This window comes from Achroia grisella, unplaced genomic scaffold (genome assembly GCF_030625045.1).
Source record: "Achroia grisella isolate CSIRO2021 unplaced genomic scaffold, CSIRO_AGI_Agris_v1 utg918, whole genome shotgun sequence".
Lineage (NCBI taxonomy): Eukaryota > Metazoa > Arthropoda > Insecta > Lepidoptera > Pyralidae > Achroia > Achroia grisella.
In genome coordinates, this window is record NW_026713067.1 from 314,492 (window position 1) to 337,494 (window position 23,003).

The 23,003-nt window shown below is 32.8% G+C and overlaps 1 protein-coding gene across 1 annotated transcript in view; it reads right to left on the reverse strand.

The window, feature by feature from the left end:
- LOC131854026 (uncharacterized) overlaps positions 1-23,003 on the reverse strand; it is a 121,671-nt gene that overhangs the window by 77,863 nt on the left and 20,805 nt on the right. Inside the window, exons 8-10 of the mRNA XM_059205154.1 lie at positions 20,344-22,960; positions 6,614-6,745; positions 3,796-4,287 (exon numbers count right to left, since the gene is read on the reverse strand). Of these exons, the coding sequence (XP_059061137.1) occupies positions 3,796-4,287; positions 6,614-6,745; positions 20,344-22,960 (3,241 nt within the window). The remainder of the gene's footprint in view (positions 1-3,795; positions 4,288-6,613; positions 6,746-20,343; positions 22,961-23,003) is intronic.

A 23,003-nucleotide genomic window follows, 5' to 3' on the forward strand; every position in this document is an offset into this window, starting at 1 on the left:
TGGTACATTAATAACTTTTTATATCTACTAAATTTTCGAATATACATTTTCTTTTGACATTTTATTATAAATAAAATAATATAATAATAATATCATTATGATAAATATATTTATAAACTTATTAATAACAATAATTTAAATTTGCAAGCTCAAAATGTAGCTGAATATGGAACTAAGTATGTACTTGTTTCTTAGAACATTGTAACCTATTTAAAGTAAATAAATAACGTATTGAATGTCATCAATATCTTATCAGACCATAGAATTGATTTTTCCCAACATAATAATAATAGAAGATACCGAAAACAGGTTTTTAGGCATTTTTTATTGCGGGCGTTTGCGCTTTTGGCAGGTGCTTGGACCTGTAGCACTATCTATTGTTCTCGCCCTTTTTCTCAGAGTTCACTACCTAGACCCGAGTCAGGGACAAAATTTGTAGAATATTCTTAGGAGCGATGGTTTTAAAATTGGCAAACTTTCCAAAGAAGATATTTTGTTTATAGGACAACCACACAGAATGTGTAGTTGTTTCCTCTTCAGCTTGGTAAAGTCTGCAGATTTTTCTTGTGTTGTCAGGAAACACTTAACAAAAGATATTAAAATTACTTGGTCAGTGTGAAACGAAACTCTACATTATGATAGCGAATAATTTAGAGAACAAAAAATTAATAAATAAATACAAGTATTATTCAAAAGAGCATAAGAATGTATTTAACACTAACAAAAAGTTAGCAAGTCTTATTATTCAATAAATGTATCAATTTAGCTAATAGCCTGTACATGCGTAAAAATTGATACTTTATGGACATTTAAAGATTGATAATTACTCCTCTGTTGGGTCGGTAGCGAGTTACATAAACATATATTATAAATATATTTGACGGTCTCATTGGTGTACCGTTTTACTTCCGATGGTTGCGGGTTCGATGCACGGTACAAACATTTATTTTCATGAGTATGACGTTTGTATCAGTCTTGGTATTTTCATTGTACGTATTTATATCCGATGACTCCAAAACAAGTTCTGCTTAACTTAGGGCTAAATGATGCTGCGTGAATTGTCCCGAGATATTATTATTATTGTTAATAATATTAAGGATCTATGTTAGTTAATTAATTAATAATACCTAAAAATATATTAAGTACTTACAAATTTACAAGGATTGCATAAAATAATAATTAAAATGTATGGACGGTGTGGAGCTGTATAGACAAGTGATGTATATTATACAAGTTATAATTTTGTAGCAGAAAAATATAATGTCTGCCTCGTCTGTAAGCAGCCAGTCGTCGTGAGTAAAGCTAAAAATATGTACAACTAGCTTAAGCTACTTGGTTGAAAAAAGGTGATGATGTGAAATTATTATTATTATTATTACTATACTGTACACAAGGTATATCAGAAGTTTGTATACAAAATTTTGTGTTTATAACGTTAGAATTAACTAATTTCTATAAACCCTTATTTTACCCACATAGTTACCCGAAATATCAATTTTTCAAAAATCCTTCCTTTCCTTTTTTTCATCATAAATTTCAGGAACTGGAAAATATTTCAAGATTCTAACAGTTGTGATGTCGGCTGTGTTGATGTATCAGTCAGGACAAACAATTTTATATATAGAGAGGAGGGAGAAATTATTGAGTCCATTACAATCCTACCATATGCTGTCCAGCTTCACGGGAACGCCTCTGTTATTCATAGGCTGAAATGTGCTGAATTCGCATCGACGAACTTGGATTCCGTTTTGTCCATAAAGATAATAAATAATGAAGTATCGTTACGATCAGGATCCCTATTCCAGTATCATACAGAAAATTAAGTAAATTATTCATAGAGTAACAGACAGTTATATCTATTGTCTTAAATTATGTTATTTATAACGGATTTGGATAATAGAACAAGTATTTACAGATCCCGTTATAACTCTATCAGACCACTACATTAAGTAATAGAAAAAGCTTTTTAAAAATCTTTATAAAAAAAACAAATAAAAAGTAATAAAATCAAACAAAACAAAATCACATAAGTAGTTTATTACTTAACAAAATAAAAATAATACAAGAAATTTCTTAAGTATAAAATTAATATAAAAGAAATTCTATGGGTTGATATATTTTAAAATACATTTCACTAACATTCAGTCTAATTGTTGTCTTTTAATTCATATCTATTATTTATTCCTATTGTTAATGGTTTATCGACGTAAAAAATATGGTTTTTATATATCGATGACATGGGAAATGACGCGATTATGGTACGACTGGTAAAATATAATAATTTAACTTTAATTTTCAAATGTCACGTGACAACGGCCCTTTCAACCTGCTACACAAACAGTACACATTAAAAAAGAATGAGACAGCAGATGGTGCTGTCCCGTTCTATCTCGTGTGTGCTTTACCTGCATAACAACTACAAATCTCTAATACTAGACGTTTTATCTTTACAAAACAATTAAACGATATACGTAAAATTAATGAACTGGATACTGTCATGTCGGTAAATATAATAGTTAATTTTAAAAATGCTCATTTTATCTGGATATTTAAGAGAAATGCAACTAAAACCTATCTCTCAAATTATAAATACTATTATATAACAAAAGAAACATCAAGTTTGGTTCTATTTTAAAAATTGAGGAGACTGAAGTATACTATCTTCATTTACCCTGTCACAATAAAATCTTTTAAACTTACTTAGAAAATGTTAATCTAAATTCTCAACCAACTATGATTTCAACCGCAAGATAAAATTATTTACCAAATTAGAATTATTCTGATTACCACATCCATAATGGTCAATTAAATACAAATGGCAGTTAAATTAACAATATCAAAATATATAATTCTAATTTAGTAATTAGCAAATCATTGTCATGTTAATACATACAATTTGCGTTCACTAAATAATATACAGTCACTTCAATTTTTATAGAACAAGTTTAAACCAAGGGTAAATAAAATTTCTTTTGGTACTATTTTTTTTAAATAAAAAATAAAATAAATGATTATAATACAAAAAAGAGCCATTAAATACTAATTAGGTATATAGCACCTTATGAATACGATTACAAATAAACTATATATGTATGACAACGCAGATATATTCTTAAATCGACCACATAATAAGAGCACCATAAAGCAAACATAAAAACATAAGGACTAGCTAAATATATAACTTAAACATAACGTAAACAATACAGGCAACTTTTGTACAGAAACATTTGTATCAACTATTTTTATTAGTCTCTGTTATATCACCCTGCGATTTTTTTCTAACTCTTATCTCTTCTACAACTTCCATTATTAGCTGAAATAGTTAAAGAAACATAAATAAAATCGTAATTTATATGCAAATGATAATATTAAAACAGGCTCATGCAAAAAAATATGCAATTAATTCCAAAGCGACGAATTACAAATTTTTTATTTGAATACAGCGTGATTGTTTTCACAGGTGATATTTTTAAACGATGAACATTTTAATATACCTACACTCTTCAATAAATTTATTTTTCGCTATAGGAATAATTAAAAAGTGCTTTTTGAATGTAAACAGAGGTTTATAAAAAATGCATGCAATTTTATACGAAAATTTAATATTATGCAATTCGATTTTAAAATCGTGTTCCAATTATTTGCCAGGTGTACAGATTTCACTTAGATAGTACATTGCAATTTTCAATATGTGCATTGTGCGCTTAGAACAATTAACTTAGTTTGTAACGCATAGCTACTTACTAATACTTAATGCCAAGACTACTTGTAAAATAAACGTCAATCAGGACTAACCTGACTTAAGGGCCTGATCCGTTCGTGGATGCTGTTCTCTGCTTGTTTGGCAGATGGGGGCGGATGGTCGGGCGTAGGCGGCTGGTCGTAATGCGTCGGCGACAACGGCAACTCGACTCTCTGCCCATCGTAATACCGTTCACAATCGCTCGGGCTATTCATCGACTGATCGTCTAACAAGCTCTCTAGTGACGACCGTTCCTGATTCGAATACTTCCTCACTCTGTTATCGTTCATTCTTGGTTCATAGTTCTCGTACGGGGGTGCGAAGTTGTTTCTTCTCAATTTCCGTCGGGGATTCTGTTCCTTTATAACAACATTCTCGTACATAGCCGTGATAGCGACGGGTTGGGAACGATTTTTGAGGCTCGACCGAGGATTGGGGACAGGCACTATTCGTGGGGAATGGTTATCTTCATACTCTGAGTAGGAGAGTTTACCATCGACATATTGGTCTACCGACCGGCCGTGTTTGAGGTAGTGTTTGCTGCCCTGTAACAATGAAATGGGAATTTTCTAGAACTAGTACTAATTTATTTTGCGCTTCTTGTGGGAGTCCCCCAAGCTCTCATAAATATGACTAACTTATTTTGTTACTCAAATAACTTTTTATTTACTTATAACAATATTGTTATATACACATTTACACGAAACCTTAAAAATGCAATACCGAATTAAATTAAAAAGAGCAAGCAGACGCAAGTTTCTTTATCGTTCATCTCGTGACGAGTCTGCGTTTCCAATGAGTGGTAGAATAAAAACAATATGACTACTCAAAACTACGTATATTAAATTTATTTGATTAAAGAATAATTCTATTCTTATGATATCATATTTCTACAAGACCTTAGGTAAAAATGGGATTTAATTTTAAGTTTAAGATTTAATTTTAATTTGGTCTTCCAGAATGGCAATGCATTTGCTACCACTGACCGTTGCCACGGACGCCACATGATTGAGGCAAAGGTTGCCACTGATCATCGTGTGGGTCGTTACGACGTTCGCCAGTCCAATTACATAAAAAAAATTCTAGCATCTGTCATAGGTGAATTTTAATTGTTCAATTGAAAGAACATTCAACCGTCTCTGATTTTAACTATACCTACATATTATTACAATATAATCACTTTTCTCCTGTTTTAATACTAAATAAATGTGACCATTAGTGATCTGATTTCAGTTTTTATTTAAGAAAATGTACTTGTATGTATCCAAGAGCGGTTTTTTTTATATTTTTTTATAGATGATAATGGAATAGTGCTCCCACCTGCGCTAACGGTTTACGCTGGCGGGGCACCAGTGGAGAATGATAAGATGAGGATGAAGTCAGGTCAGTTAGCCCGTCGTGATAAATTCATCAAGATTTATCAAGATGGTTTCCAGGGTGAACCGCGTGGAGGTCAACCTGACATGGCACATTGCTAGCAATAAGATCATTAGTCCACACTACTAACAATCCCCTTTCTCACTCAAAAAACTCACAAAACTTGCACTATCTCTTTATAACAGTATTATATAATGAAAACAGATGGACGAAATAATAAACGTATTATTTTTGATCGTAAGAAATTGTGACTAGTGCTCGAAGAAGACTAAAAACGATTGCCACCCACGAGTTTTGTAAGGGATTTTCGTAATGTGTATACAAATATGTACATCTCTTTCCGTTAAAAATTCATAATAAGTTTATTATTTCTTACTTCCATTAATTTCGATTCCATTATTCCCTTCGTTACGGTTAATGATTGAGTAAAAGTGTAAACAAATATTATTATTAACATCCACGGTGGTCTAGCAGTTTACTATACATTGCTCTACTTTCCGATGATCGCGAATTCGATTTCCCCACAATACAAACATTTATATTAATGAGAAATTCCCTTTGTATTGATCCGGATTCTACTACGAAAGAACTTACAATAAAATAGTATTTCAGTGTGTCTAACATTTGTCCAGTATCCATATTACAAACACTAGTTAATATAAGTCTAGATGGCACTGTGTGAGACTATCTACTTAATTTCACGTCATATACCTAAGTAGATACATAATTATACAGAAATATGTTGTCTATAAATAAACATTATTGTCTTCAGACACCTCCGTTCTCTCAACTCTATTGTGTCTTATGTAATTGGAATGTTAACTCGTGATGGTAAGTGGTAACATTCTCCTAAAAACGTCCAAGATATAATACGTCTCATCCTGTTATTTCCGTCTTTACTAACTCTACAACCTAAACTAGTAAGCTGTCTATGCAAGATGCTTGGTGGCTTAAATAAGTGAGAATAGGGTACCCAGGGAGGAATGGTGGCTTAAATAAGTGAGAATAGGGTACCCAGGGAGGAAAGGGATTGTTAGTAATGTGGACTGATGACACGTTGTATGCATTGGTAGCAATGTACCATGTCAGGTTGACCACCACGATTCACGGTTCCCCCTGGAAACCGTCATGATAAATTTCTGGTAAATTTGTTACGATGGGCTAACTGACTTGACCTCATGATCATCTAATCATCCTCCACTGCCAGCAGACGGGTGCGTCATTCCAGTATCATATATAATAATATGTACCCACACAAACATGATTTTATAGCCTACCTCGGTACATCTATTTATATCGTCTCTTACATACCTATAACTAAGGTAGTGACTTCACTACTTCTTCGTTTTCGATTCCTCTAAGCTGAGTTGAAACCACAAAGACCACTTCTTCCAACCAATACTCTCCAGGCATCTCTATCCTGTGGCAGGTTTCTCTACTACTAATATGTAAAAGACGACTTAAATAAATGTGAGACTAGTTCTTCACCCTCACCTGTATGTCATCCAAATCGTCCTGACTTCTCGCGTGTGGCCGCAGTTCATAACTGTACCCAGAAGAGGGCGAGTTGGCATGCGTCGGTGATACTGACAAGTTACGACGCGGAGGCTTCTTCGGGGGAGTGGGCTGTAGAGAGGAAATTACGAATTAAAAGTTCTATTTATTAACCAAATATATTTATTAATGGATGATAGATAGTACATCCAACGGAATACGCTGGCAGATCACAGATGAAGGATGGTAGCATAAAGAAGGAAGTCAAATAGAACATCGTGACGAATTCACTAGGAATTAAGTGCCACCTTACTTCCCAGGAACGCGAGAACATTAACCTTTTATGGTACAATTACTAACTAAAATGGGCCCACTAGTCCTTACAAACAGTCCCTTCCCCTCTAACATACATTACATAATAGAGACATGTAAACAGTTGCATTCCAAATAATAAACATTTTTATAAAAAAAATATATAAAATGTTTTTATGCACTCAATAATAATATAGAATATCAAGTATACAAACTATTCATATAACAATAAATTCGAAGCCTTCCATACAAAATAGATCACGTGACCGCGCAGTTTGTATAAAAGGTACAATATTTATTTTCTAATTTTCACTTTGCACAAACATTATGCAGTATCACGAATACTATCACTGTCTTTTGACTTCGACTAATATTATATAGGTACCTGTTCGTATGATAGACGAATTACGTGACATCACGCTAATAATTGTAGGCGGATTCTGAATAGATTTCTATTTTTGGCTCATCTGTTTGTCGCTGTAGGAGCGAGATAAGTGGCCGCAATTGAATAATAGGGAATTGGATGAATGCGAGGATAAAATTAAGACACGAGGTCTGTAGGAGGTGAAAGCGGACTATTCTGCAAGGACGTTTACAAGTAACGATTCAAGACTTACGTATTTAAAAAATTGTGTAGAAACAGAAATTCTTCATTTGAATAAATTTCTTTACAGCTAAAGAGCAGGGATAGGAAACTTGGCTATTTTAAATTTAAGGTTTCTTGTGAATATAATAACTACATAGTAATCATAAGAGTCAAAATAATATTGAATATTTTTTCATACTACGATGATGACAAACAAGCATACGGCCCATCTAATGGTAAACGAGTACCGTAGCCTATGGAAGACTAAAACACAAGGGCAATCACGTGCGCGCAGCTGACCCTTAAGAAATCTTAATATACTATTCTTGAAAAACCCAATACAATTGTTAGGATGATATGATGAAACTCACGCCCTCCCTTATAATATTCCTCGAATATTCGTGATAATATTAAAAACCACTGAACGGATTTTCATTGTAGTTTTCATCCTGGCTGACTTTTAAGGAAGGGTTGTAGGTGTATAATTCGTTAAAGATTTTGTAAATTGGAATACATTAAGTAAATTAATTGCCATTTAATAGTAATATTAAGTAATAATAAGACATAATGCAACAGTACAGATACAACATTTAATAATTTTCTGTTGCTCTGACTGACTTTTGATGTAGTTTAACATATATAAAAAAAAAATCAAGCTGCAATGACCATTTTATATTGGCATCATAATTTTTAAAATAATTGGGGCACTTTATTACATTGAAGCTATATTGTCCAGCTGCGCGGAGAACAGAATAGTTCGTACATTTACAATTGCCTTTAATCTCTCTTAACTTGTACCATACAGTATGGTCCAAGTGGGCAAGTGATTCAATAGAGGGTCTCGGATGAGGGGTAAATTGGTTGCAGCCGGTCACTGAATGGACAATTTTCTTCGTTTAATAGGCCTTTATGTACAAAATTGTACTATTACGGCCAATGAAATTATTATAGCACTCGGTGACTGAGAGTTTTAGAAAACCACAGTAATAAAATCAATTTAAATTTTCCTTAATTTATTGATAGTCTCGAGGATAGATTATATGACGCTTACCGATATAGACAACCTCCTATCTCAAAAAATGCAGACGAAGTCGCAGGTAACAAAGCTGGTACTCGTAAATTAGAGACTTTGATTTGTATCTTATATCAATTAATTAATATTGTATCTATTGTGATCTAATTTATTTTATTTTATTTGCAGTCTCGAATAACAAAATTAAACAATATTTTCAGGAGAGCACTGTTAATTCATGAGTATGATTGTTTGTATCGGTCTGAGTGTTTTCTATATATAATATGTATGTATTTACAAAAAAAAAATATCTATGTATTTGTATCAGTTATCTAGTACCCATGACACAAGCTTTAGCTAGCTTAACTTGGGTCTAGATGGCGCTGTGTGAATTGTCCTGAGATTATTAATATTTTTAATATTAATTATTCATGTTCAATTTTCACTTTTATTTCATTTTGTTTCTTTTATTATCTTCTTACCCAAAGTCTTGTATTGACTAGATTGACTAGCGATGAGACCACTTTCAAGGGTATTTAATAATAAATGTGCATGGAAGAAAGATGGATGGACTTTTTGAAAGATAATATGCATAAGTATATAGACAGTATGCTCGTATATGGCGACGGATAGGGATCAGTGGGAGAAATGACGTAAAGCGACGACCACTTCATTTGCAACCAACCTCAAACATGCCTACGAATTTATTGAATAAATGTTCATTTAAAAACTAATCAAAGTGTCAAGTTCAGTAGTTACATGAAATATACGAATAAATATAACCTCAAAACCGGCGACCGGGCATACCTGAACGTTTAAACTAGAATCCAGGAAATCCTGTGCGGATGGAATCACCTAACCACAACAATGTTCTAAGTTCGTAGTCAATACAAAGCGCATTTACGTAAGACTTCGCTTTTATGTTGGCCTATTTACAAGACATTCAAATGCATTGGCTTAAATAACAAGCTGAAGCGTATATATTAATATTTTTACAATATTTTATACGGTGTGTGAAATTACCATGAACGTTAGTAAGATACAGATATATATAGATAGAGATAGAGACAGATATCTCAAACTATTGCGATATCTTATTACACGTAAAAAATATTTGATTTAGTCAGTCCTAAAAACTACAATAATATATTTGTGTTTTCTATGGTCATAGATAATCAATACTTCAAATAATTTTAAAACCGGAACAATTATGTTTGACAGAAAATGTAGATGAGAATCTCCATTAAGATATAACGTGCCATTATTATTTTTAGCGTAAAATATGCAAAAAATAATAATGGCAGAGCATACGAAAAGTAGGTAGAATGAAAAATTGATAAAACAGATATCTGGTTTGTCAATATTTCATGCGTAGCAATACAATGGGTAGGATAGGCTTACATAGATTGATAGTTGTTTTCAGATAGGAAACTCATAATTCTTCGGAACCGGCGTGCATACATGATACTCGTAGTAATGAAAGTGAGTGATTTAATTCACTCACTTTCATTACTCTGATATTTAAAAAAATGGTAATTATATCTTTAGAATTTCATTATAATTAAAGTAAAGATTACACAAGTTTTACCTACTAAGACGATACTAAACTAAATACGAAATAATAGTGTATATAACAACGTTGAAATGAACACGTAACATTAACATGCATGAAAGCAATAAAATCACCCGCTTAAGTTTATGACTTGCAACATTATAATTTTCCGCTGTTATTAATAGACCAATGTAATTTCGCTTTAGAGTTTCCCAATGAATGAACTAATATTGGTATTTAAAATCTGTATATGCATTTATAGCGATACAGTATAAAGAACTTATAAACCTATTGTTTAATGCAAATTATTTTATTAAATATATTAAAATTCGAAAGACCACAGACTACATGACTAAGTACAGACAACACATGACTAAGTACAAAAGACCAAATAATAATTTTAATGTTTGTTTCTCCCTTTCACGTAGGTATATTTTACATTCCAAAGAAATAACAACAAAAGTTGTATTGATAATTACATTAAAACTTAAATTTAATCTAGCACTTACTGTTGTTAGTCCAGCAAAGTTTTAAATTAAACATGTTGAATTTTTTGGCTAAGCAACAGCAGATAATGAAAAATGAAAAGGACCTGTTTTGTGCAGATTTTTATTCTCCACAACATTTATTTAAAACATTTTTCATATTTCTTACCGTTATCGAGTTATTTTGAAAAAAAAAAGCGTTTTTTAATTTATTCATCCCTTTCCCGTCAAGTTAAATCAAAATTTATTTTTGAATGTTATTAATCATATATTTGCAGACTCATTTTTCTATATTGCGGCACAACTGGTCACATCATGTGTCATTTAAAATTTTACTGGACTATGTTGGAGTTTTTTTATATTAGTTGATTTGATGACGAATCCAACTCAGGAACAAAAACAAAAATTGAATATTATGTATTAAAGTGTACACTTTCTCAGTAATCTGCATTTATCCTTCCATTCACTGTTCGCTTTTTCCGACCACCAACGTCATCTTCTTAGCATATTAATCACATAGTAAACAAAGAGATACTCCGCTTTCATATTTCATTAATACACATACAAAAACTATTACAAAGAGCGCTTTTTAGGTGTTTCGCTGAAAACAAGACGAAGAACAAAGTTACATCAAAGGACTACTAGACATAAATTAGATGCGCCCGCGCACGTCACGCCATGACAGACGCATTAATATGGCGCCAACGGGCGAGCGCCATTGATTTGTGGCGGGAACGAGATATATTGACCGTGTCCGATTAAGTTTATTTAATTCAATAATGTCACGGTTATATTGAACGAACAGATAATACTAAAAATACACGAGTTTTATTGGTACGTCCATAACAATTAATGGATAAGTTCATAAATGTACGAACAGTTGAGATGTGGGTGGTTTCTTTTACAACGGTGGCATTCCAGTGTTACAACACATTATATTTTTACGATATCTTTGTATTTTTACATACACGTTTAGCAAACTGTAGAATTTTCTCTAAGTAACTTCATCAATAAGTGAGAATATTTACTCTCGTACAAAGAAAAATAATTAAGTTTTAAGTGTTTAATTTATTTATACATTATGCTATTGCTGATGATCCATTTAATTGTTTCTTAGATACCTTAAGCTACACATCATCATGAAATTTGGCCTATACTACATTTTACCTGAACATTATGATGAAGGATATAAGCTATTTTTCCTCACACGGTGCGGATGTGGTACCCTTTATAAACTTCTAATGTATGATAATGTAATCTACATTTTCACGTACCTCGTCCCATATAGCCATAACTGTGTACATAGCCTGATAAATACTATAAGTAACCCAATAAATAATTATTTGTTGTCTCGGCACATCACAAATTTCTTTTATTCTATAATTAATAGAACGAGTAAGTAGATAAACTATAGAATCCAATTGCAATACATTACGAAACTATTATTAACCAACAAACTGAAATTTCAGGCCTACTAACCCATATATTAACCGATTAATCAACTGTTTCGTTATACACTACTTATAAACGTTTACATTATGTCTTGCACACATGTATGCATATGTTGCAATATTGGCTGAATTCTTGGACATGTGTGTAAATTGTGTAAACTTTTAATGAAAAAAATAGGACGATCGGATATTGTCGGGTTTTGAAATGAGATGGCACTAAAGGTTTTAAAATTAGTTGATATCGAGGAAACGAGTTTCGGGATCGATTGAATGACGACGTCGATGATGTAGTGACTTAGCAGGCCGCAGTTATTACTGGTTACGGTTTCAATCCTTACTGCACAACAACAAATGTCCGTTCGGTACTGTCTGAGTGTTTTAAAAGTATCTATATTGTTTACATATTTTCCGAAAATGTATTTAAACATGATGCTATCAATGGTCTAGTACCCATAAAACAAGTTCTGCTTGATCTGGGTATAGACGACGCTGTGTATGTTATCCATGTTTATTTATTATCGTTAACTGACATTTCTACCTGGTAATTTTATTATTTTCTTGAATATAAGTAACATCTACCTGTAAATAACCTAGCACTTATTACATACCCTATTTGTATATGTATCACATGTATAGTATTATTACTGTATATTAGGCCGATTAAACAATGTCATATACATATCTATATAACCTACTATACCGATACTGATACTGACAGACATACAGACATAACAAGAAACAAAAATTGCGTTGATGAGACATCTAAAACACTGAGTAATAAGGTACAAAACAGTGGACTATTTTCAGGTAAACGGCGTCTGGCGGACTGCCAAATGACATTTCACTGTCTATTTCCGTAGACCGATGATATCAATGAGTTTAAGTACGTTACACTCAATTTTGAATTAGAAATTGGTTAATTTTTTATCTCATTGTTAGTAAAAATTAAACCAATATATAGGTGCAAAACTATTGTAATTAATTTTATTCTCCTAAATGAGAAAGGTTTTATGACAGGTCGTGCCATTGTAGTCTTCCAGAATGGAAAAATATAAGCAATACAAGCAATGTATCGCGGGGTCATATGTTAACGTTATGTCATTTAAAAAAACCATGTATCTACAACCACCAAGCAGCTTGCTAATTAAGCTGTTTCAGTTTGAAGATTTTTACCGAGGTAAACTTTTTTACGACTCATGCATGTGTACTTCTGTATTATCTATTTATACCACCAAGCAGCTTGTTTATCAAGCTGTTTTGTAATATATAGCACTGACATTACAGGATACGGCGGCATAACACCTCAATAGCTAAGAAATTAGTACTACGGATGACTGTGTACACAGCGCATCTTTATATAACCTATCAAGTTAAATATTTGATACTCTAAGATCGGGTCTCTCTTCATTCAAATCATGTTAAAATTCTATAGATACCTACTACTATTAACATACTTATTTCCTTATTTCAAAAGAATAGAAATAAGTTTTTTTTAAGACCAAAAGCAAGGACTACGAAAATAGTTTCATGGTAGCCTATCCGGGGGAAATCCTTGAATATTTTAGCCTAAAATCGTCCACTATTATTTGTAGATGTGATTTAACAGTCACGTGGGGGATTGTGAAATTGAAATTGGGTTACTCAGCCCTTGACATGGGATTCCGCGTTTTATTACAGTAGCTTATAATTCTATTCTCGTGTTATACCCGTTTATATAAATATATGTTGTTATGACATCATTTGTACAATATATTATATCTATACTTATTCATACTACGAGATAAGTTAGTTAGTTTAGATCTCCGGTATTACAAAATTTCTATTAGTGTCAGCATACATAGCAATTTTTTAAGGCTATAGGCTATATAACTTCATGCTATGACCAATAGTAGAGAAATTGCAAAGAATATATTGAAAAAAAACGAGAACAATAAGACGCAGGCGAATTTGCGCGATTCAACTATATACAAATATACTATATGGCTGTCTCCTGGAGATTTATTAGTATTTGGTTTTGAGCTTTGAGACGTATGTTTCTTACCGTGAAAAGCTTTTATTTCTAAGTACTTGAATGATGTTGGCCGTAATTGGTTTTACTCCTTGCAGACAGCATTCTTAATACGCGGATGAAGTTATGGAGCGGCTAAATATCAGCTCTTGCCTGACGGATACAAATTTCATCTGAGGGCTAGAGCAGCTAGAGTTTTGAACCTCGGCTAGGGCCGTCGTAATTTCGATCGCGTTAGAATGAGACAAGTACATACGCAGCATACCCTTTCTCATTTTTACAAATACACCATAATAATTTTAATCTAACAAAAGGACGCATAAATTGTTCTGAGAATTGCGATTCTCCGTGAAAATTTCAAATCGTGAATCACCATTACTGCTAACACAGACGTTTATGTTATGAAGGACCACCAATATTTCTAGGGAGTCCCTCGAGTAGAATTCTTCTTAAAAATCTCTTATTCCGAGCTTACTATGCTTGTAATATAAAATATAAAACGAGACTTTATATTTTACAATTATATTACACTAGCTGTGCCCGCGGTTTTACCCGCATGATATTTATAGCCAATATTAGTCTGATGTATAAACTATATTACTGTAAAGTTTCATCAAAACGCATTCAGTAGTTTTTGCATCAAAGTAACAAACATCCATCCATCCATCTATCCATACATACTCACAAACTTTCGTCTTTATAATAGTAATAAGATAGAGTCAATATTATACTGCATTTATATAATACTGTACAAAACACATATATATTATTATATGAATGTATAATATCTATGTATACTTATAATAAAATTAAACCAATATCGGTCTGTACATGAAGCATATACATATAAGAAAAACATTTCTTGAAGGAATTTATCAACGTTACAGTATCCCAAAATGTAATAATTGTTATTTTAATATTTGATTCCTTGTCTGGGTGTATGTGGGCGGCTATTTCAGAAACGAGTCGTTTCTGAAATAGTTGGGTGCGGTTTTCCCTAATATATAGTAGTAAGTTTTGTGTTTTTATTCGTTTCGTTCGTTTGTTTCTTTAATTAATATTCGATAAAGTAAGTGTACTATTAGGAGTGATCATCGACGACTAATATTCAAAACATCGAAATCCTAACTCTATTCTCTAAACAAAACAAGACTAAATACAAAAAATAATATGACAGAGCAATTGCCACAAATTAGGTGGACCAAACGCCCTATTAACTAATTCCAAACTTGAGTCTATATTGTAATATACTTTAGTATACACCGGTCCTTAGATTAGGTAATTCGTTGCAAACTTTTGAATTAGATAATTCGTTGAAGAAGCAGATGATGATGATCTATGTAGATACTTACACAAATCACACTATCACTGCACCCCTAACGCACTACACTATCTCACTTACACCTCACGCACAATACACTCCACTCGTCACACATTAGATTAGTGTTCGATCACTGAAATAATTTGTAAACTCGATCACGAGACGCCGGCGTCGATCGCAACGCGACGAAGCGACTGGCCGCCTAATTTTCTTCGCGCCTTCATTCACCACACATTCCGCCCATATGGCATACTGATAGACATCATTAATCGTTAATTAAAAAATATACAACTGTTTGCGCGCCCCGGCTTCGCTCACCAAGTTCAACCTAGTCATTCCTGTTTCCCAAAACGAAATAAATCTGGTACTAAATACTACCAGTATTTTTTTTACGTTTGGTAATTGAACACCAAATTTATCCTGAGATTAATTTCATTTATCCTGAGATCTTTCAAATAGTTTCTATTATACAAATAAAACATAAAAAGAATTATCATTTTTTTTTAACCCCTCTAAAAATTATTATTTTATATAATAATATTAATCGAATAAAGAAAGGCAATGGTTGGGATATCTATATAAACTAACAGCATATAAAGAATATTGTTTATTCTTACGTCGTCGATTTTAGATACAATATAGCCTATCTTCGTCGTCATAACACAATGTACGTTCATGTAAAATTTTATTAAAATCTGTTGTATCGTTTATTCGTAAAATGTTAATTGAATAATATTACTATGTATGAAATTTCTTTCACCTAGAGTAAATCACATTATCAGCCCGTGAAATGCATTGTTTTTTAATTATAAAGTAAATATATATGCATATAATAACTACGCCCGTGCATGTAATAAATAAAGTATATTGAACAAAACGAATATTGAACCGTATTCCACCGAGATATAAGTCATAATTGTCACTATTCTTTTGAAACAAATTATCGAGTGTTGGCAACATCATAAGCCATGTGACAAGTAAGACATACAGCGACGTTTGTAGTGTTCTCACGGCCTGCTTTTGTACATTTTTTTTCTTTATTACTGTGTTTCCGTCGCTAAACATATACTTTCACGACCATAAACCCAGATGGGGTAAACAGACATTGTCAACTGTCGACGTCACGGTAAGCGTAACAAACTTTAATTTTCCCTTGAGTTGACTAAGTATATATGAATCCAATATGGCAAAGAGCCAATATAACTTAGTTAGTTATCGGTGTTTCCATTACCTGAGAAACAGTTATAGAGTCACGTGGGGCAAGTGTGCGCAGCGGGTAAGTGTACGCACTCGAAGTATTTCAAAAACGGTTTATAGGTACGAACTGATAACACCCCTCCACATTAGCGCACAAAAGCTATACTTAGTGCAACTTTTTCACTGTCCGCCGGTGAACCATTTTGTTTCCGTAAGTGAGTATTGTTTTTTGCTTGAAATATTGCGATTTTTGTCTTAAATGAGAGACTCATTCCTTTGTAATATATTTATATTTTGAAATCATGCTTTATACCATCGAACAGTACATTTTATGTAATATAAGCCGTGTTTAATCTTTTGGTGATGACGATTACGTAATATTGCTCAGTTCTGGTTAAATTTTATTTTGATGGTTTGGGGTAAGTGTCATACGAATGTCGGGTAAGTGTGCGCATGCGAATATATCCTGCTCCGCTTTGGGTTTATTTTTATGATGCAATTACTTACAAGTTTAATTATACATAAAAAATGCCTCGTTTATAAAAGAATTGCCGGATAGACGTGTTGTCACAGAGGAACAGCTAGAAATGTTAAAAGATTAATTTCGGAGGTTGGTAGCAAACGACAGTGTGAAATGAGTGTACCTTCGTCTAGGAATGAATATACATGTCATCCATCCAAGAAATACCGAAGTTGGCCTTAGGCATTTTTGGATGAATGACTGTGATTCAAAATCGACGAAATATATAGGCAAAAAGTCAATCATTGATACTGTAAGTCCTTATAAAGTAGAATTGGAAAAACAAAAAACAAGAGGAAGAATAAATTGCCAAAAAAGAAGATACGACTTGATCTGAAAATAAATAAAATGATGAGCAGGAATTATTTTGCCCACTGTGTGGAGAAAAATACATATTTCCACCGAATGAAGACTGGATCCAATACAGCATCTGTAAGAGCTGGTGGCATGAACAATGCAATAACATGAAAAGGAATTATGTGAACTGATGTATTATTAGGTTGAGGATGTCTATTTTCTGGTTTATCATATGAGTCTGACTTATTTACTGTATGTTACATGTTGCGTACACTTACTTTCACTGCGCACACTTACCCCTATACTTGGGTAAGTGTGCGCATTTAAACAGTTTTGATTTTGTTGATTTCCAAAGAATTTGTGTAAATGATAATTATTTATTTTGCGTTTAAGTTGTTGATTATTAAATATTTTATATAATAAACCTTGTTTTGTTCCAGTTAACTTCAAATATTTTATTATATGATACTTCAAACCTTAAGTGCGCACACTTGCCCCACATGACTATATATAAATTAACAGAGCGTTATTTAATGTAAGGCAGATTTAAACTCACAACCTTTTGGTTTATAAATCGGAGCGATTAACCACTAGGTCATAACACTCTACAAAAGCAAATATATATAAATAGACTATCTATTTATTCTCTAAATGGAATCAGTTTTACTATCTGTAGAGTTATCCTTCTAATATTATAAACGCAAAATGTTTGTGAGTATGGTTGGAGGTTTGTTACTCTTTCACGCAAAAACTATTGAACGGATTTTGATGAAACTTTACAATAATATAGCTTATATATCAGAATAACATATAGGCTATAAATTAAAAAGATATTTTGTAAATTGGACGAAATATAATAATAAGTATGATGCAGACGAAGTTGTGCGAGTCAGCTAGTATTAGTATACTATTATGTTGCTATGTCGGTCGTCCGTCAGATTTCGTGACAAAGTTAATAAGAGACACGTGACATCGCGTGACATGGCGTGACATGCACACAAACGTGACGAAATTAAAGCCCTTTATTTACAACTGAAGGTGTGTAAAAATTATAATAATGTAAAACTGTTGTACCATAGAAATAAATCGTGATTTCCTTTGTATGGCACCTTTTTACAATAATATCCTTTGACAATTTATACAACGGCATCAGAACGCCAAGGTAAGCAGAGCTTGTGTTATGGGATACATATAAAATACCCAGATAAATACAAACAACCATACTCGGTAATACAAATGTTTGCACCGTGCGAGAAATCGAACCTGCAACCATGGGAAGTACAGCGGTGTGCTATACCACTAGACCACCTAGGCCATCAAATATATAACTTACATACTAGCGACCCGTTCCCGTTTCGCTTATGCATAACAAATCTTTGAATTTCTCGGCTTATTCTATACTATAACACGCATGTATTATGCATATAAACCTTTCTCTATATCTATTGCTGAAAACTGCATAAAAATCCGTTGCGTAATTTAAAAGATATAAGCGAACAGACAGCGTCGGCGACTATGTTTTATACTATGTATAGATAACTTAACCGAGTAAAATAAATGAAACCCATACAAAAACATGAGAGTAACGTTATATAAAGACAATGTTAGTGACGCATCACAATGGGACGTTAATCTAGAGTTGACTAATTGACTGTAATTACAAATATTTTCCCACATCCAATTGAAATTTATTATTTCTGTAACAAAGGGCACAGTGATATAAATAGTAAAGACGCATCAGACGCTAACAACGCCCTAATATCGCAATATGTTTATCTTATATATAAAAGTCTCATGTCAGAGTGTTTGTAACAAATGAAACAAAATAGCTTGAACAATGCTGATGAAATTTTGCGTGTATATTCAGTAGGTCTAAGAATAATAATAATAACCCTTTACACTTCACCAGCTACTTTCAAGCTAAGCGGAGCTTGTTTTATAAGTACCAAACATAGATATTTGTTTTGCAAACACATACATAATATTCATAATAAACACCCAGACCGATATAAACAAGGATACTAATGAATACAAGTGTTTGTACCGTGCAAGGAATCGAACCCGCGATCATCCACCCGGTTTAGCATACCTCCTTACGGTCTGCTAAAGCACTAGGTCACCCAGCTGTCTCATATAAGACGTAAACTATTTATACCCCTAAATGACAAGACAATACTATAAACACACTCAAAAAACAGTCGGTTATAATATTAGTATAGCTAATGCATGTATGGGAATAAAAATATATGTGAAAACAAATTATATGCATATAATATATAAATAATCAATCAACCGTGGTCACGTCCACGGTCAGTGCCAACTAGACGAAACATCAAAAATTTTTCATGTCATAAGGGGTTTTACTATATTAATATGTGTTGAATAATTTTATCCTGGAAATATTTGTAAATAAGCAAAAATAATTAATTTCCAATAGGATCATGTTGTTCATCATGTTTAAAACTAATCCAAATAAAACAAAAGAGAATTGTTTGTAAATAAAATTTAATCCTGAGACAGTCGAACCCACGAACAAAATTGTATAATAAAAGTTTAAAGTTAGCTAGAATTCGTGAAAAAAATGATAATTCAATAAAATACAACTATGATGCATTTTATTTTATCATCATTAACATATTATTATGCATGTTCATTTAGAATCTCAATTATTATTAATACGTACATCAAAAATGTAATTTAGCGGCAGTAACTCTAGATAGGGTGTTCAGTGGCTGTCATTATCAACTGTCGACATCGCGGTCAACACAAAGCATTTTGCTGTATATAGTATATGCAGAAGGCAAAGCTACGGCCGTCACTTGGATTAATTAGTTTGTTATCGTCTATTATCAGTCGATTAGTCAGAAATATAAATTAACACATGGCACAAAGTTTAGAGGTGCTTGGTGTCAGATTCAAACTCACAACATTTAATCGTCACGCCACAACGACTTAAAACTACATTAAAAACTACTCAGAATGAACTTACCGAAACTTTGCTGTATTCGTGATGATGTGTCATGTGCAACGGCGCGCAGCTAGATGCAGCGCTGGATATACTCAACGCGTCACCCTCGCTAGTGCCCTCAGTCTCGTCCCACCGCCGTCGCCCCGACCCGCTGCAAACAGCCCCGACCACCCCGGAATCCCGCTCAAGCGAAGCAGTAGTACAAAGCGACACCTCCGAAGCCCTCGGAACATCATCCTCCTCGCTATCCGACGAAGAAGTCTCCGAACTCCTTACGCTTATACCACTCTCAAATTTAGAGGAACTTGAATCATTTGTTTCTTCCGTTATTGCATTTATTCCAAAATTGATTTCCTTCTTGCTACCAAATCTAAAGGAATCACTATGTACCCAAGGTCTTTTAGTACCACTAATTTCAGAAGTAACCGTTTCTGCGTCCGAGACTTCTTCATCAGTGTGCAAGGTATCATCAGACTCTTCGGACGAATCATTAAAACATGTAATATAGCTAGCATCGGATTTAATGGTAACGTTGGAGTCACACGATTGTAATGACCACTTTTCAGAACGTTCCGAGGAGCCTGATTTACGTACAGTACAATCAGAAGCACAAGGAATAGCGGAAGTCGATATAGAAGTATCACTCTGTGATATTACTTCTTCTATGTCTTTTATTGAGTAACGAGTATAGGATGATGACAATGTTGTGTGTTGTGACATAGGAACATAAATAGAACTGTCATTATTTTTATCCTCCACCGTGTTATTTTTTGGAACTATGTTAGTAATATCGACAACAGCATAAGGTTGCTCTAAATTTGATGGAATAGAATTATTTTTTAGTAAACTACTAGTACCGTTTGTCGAAAAAGAAGAATCGAGTGTAATGTTTGGAGTAGATATACTTTTTTTTATAGCTGAAAACTTAACGATTAGGTTCCCCGAATCACGTTTTTCTGAATGAAATATACACGTTTTAGAATAACAATAACATCGAAATGATGTTAATTCCATTTCCTCCATATTGTTCAATGCATTCATATCAATGCTCACTTTATCTTCTTCATCGCGAGAACATACGTTTAATAAATCTTCAGCGCTACTGTGATATTTAGGTGGTTTAGGTTTACAAAAACAAATAGCTGTTTCAAAGTAGCTATCTCTGTTAGTATTTATTACTTTGGTAAACGGGGGAACAGGTTTGTAGAGAGTTTCTCTGTTAAAAATATAGATAAATTCTGTAACAGTTGGTGCCTTGTATATACAATGTCCTGTTCCACGAATATGATAGTGAGCTAGAGTTTCTATTAAAAACTCATTATTCCACTTGGGTAAATCTGATGTATACGATTTTTTATCTAAATCAATAGTAGTAAAAGTTTTATGTCTAAAGAGTAAATGTTTTTTATCGGGATTATTTATTTTTTTATTAGGCAATGTGCCTACCATAGATGTATAAGGGTTTTGTTCAAGATCTTGACTACAGTCAACATTTTCTATTGCACTTGCGTCTGTCATATCAGAAAAATCAGATGCATTTGATTTACTTCTTATTAAAGATTTATTAGAAAAAGAATTAATTTCACAATTCTTACTATGTCTAAAAGACTTCGATTTTTGTGACAGCAAAATATCTTCTAAATTTGATTCGTCTATCATAGAATCAGAAGAAACAGTTGATGCTCTGCTTATGCTTCGAGGTTTATTCTCGTTAATTTCAGACGTAAATATAAAATCTTTTTTAGATAGACTAGATTTTTTTTCGCGTATTAAAGAAACATTTTCATATAACGCAGTTTCTTTTAATGTATTTGACGTGGATTTTTCTGGTATGTGTGTTCTGACTGCAGGAGTTGGTGGCTTATTTTTATTAACTACTACTATATTTTCATAAACACTGTTTGGGTTAGTCTCTTCACTAATTCTAACATTTAGCCTAGGTACAGGTTTTGGAATAGAGTTGATATTCCTATTATTTTTTGTAGACAATTTAGAAAAGTCGTAAGCCTCGTAACACTCATTTACTAGATTTTCAGATTCCCCAGAGGTGTTAGATGTCATTGATATCCTAATACTTGCCGTTCTAGGTTCAAATATATTAGAAGAAATAGGATTAATAGCTTCATTTATATTTAATGCTTTTGCATTACTATTGACAATTCTTTCAACTATAATAAACTCCGCATCAGACTTCTCGGAATCACTAAATTCATTGTTTTCGCTGATATTGGGTAATGATGTTTTGAACCCGGGGCAACTTCGATTACTTTTATTTATAACTGAGTCTCGATTTAAGGCACTTATTCTATCTAAAGAAATAGTATCAAATTCATCATTACAAATTATTTCACCCGATTCTTCTTTTTTCGACAGTATTTTGAAAAATTTACTGTTTCCTATTAATAATGTGTGTGTGTTAGTTTTATGTTCCAAAACTTTGTTCTTTGCATCGACGTCCGCTTCTACAACTGGACTGTTAGAAATGTTAGGAACTGAATTGAATTTAGCTTTCAGGCCCATGCATTTCGAAGCCAGCTTTTTAACAAAGCTTTGAGAATGATTTTTTGTCAAAGAAGATGAAGATGAAGATAAGAAGCTTTTATTTTGGTTAGTATTTTTCTGGGTCTCTGGGGCTTTCCTGCAAAATACATAAAAAGCAACAAAAATGGAATAAATTATAA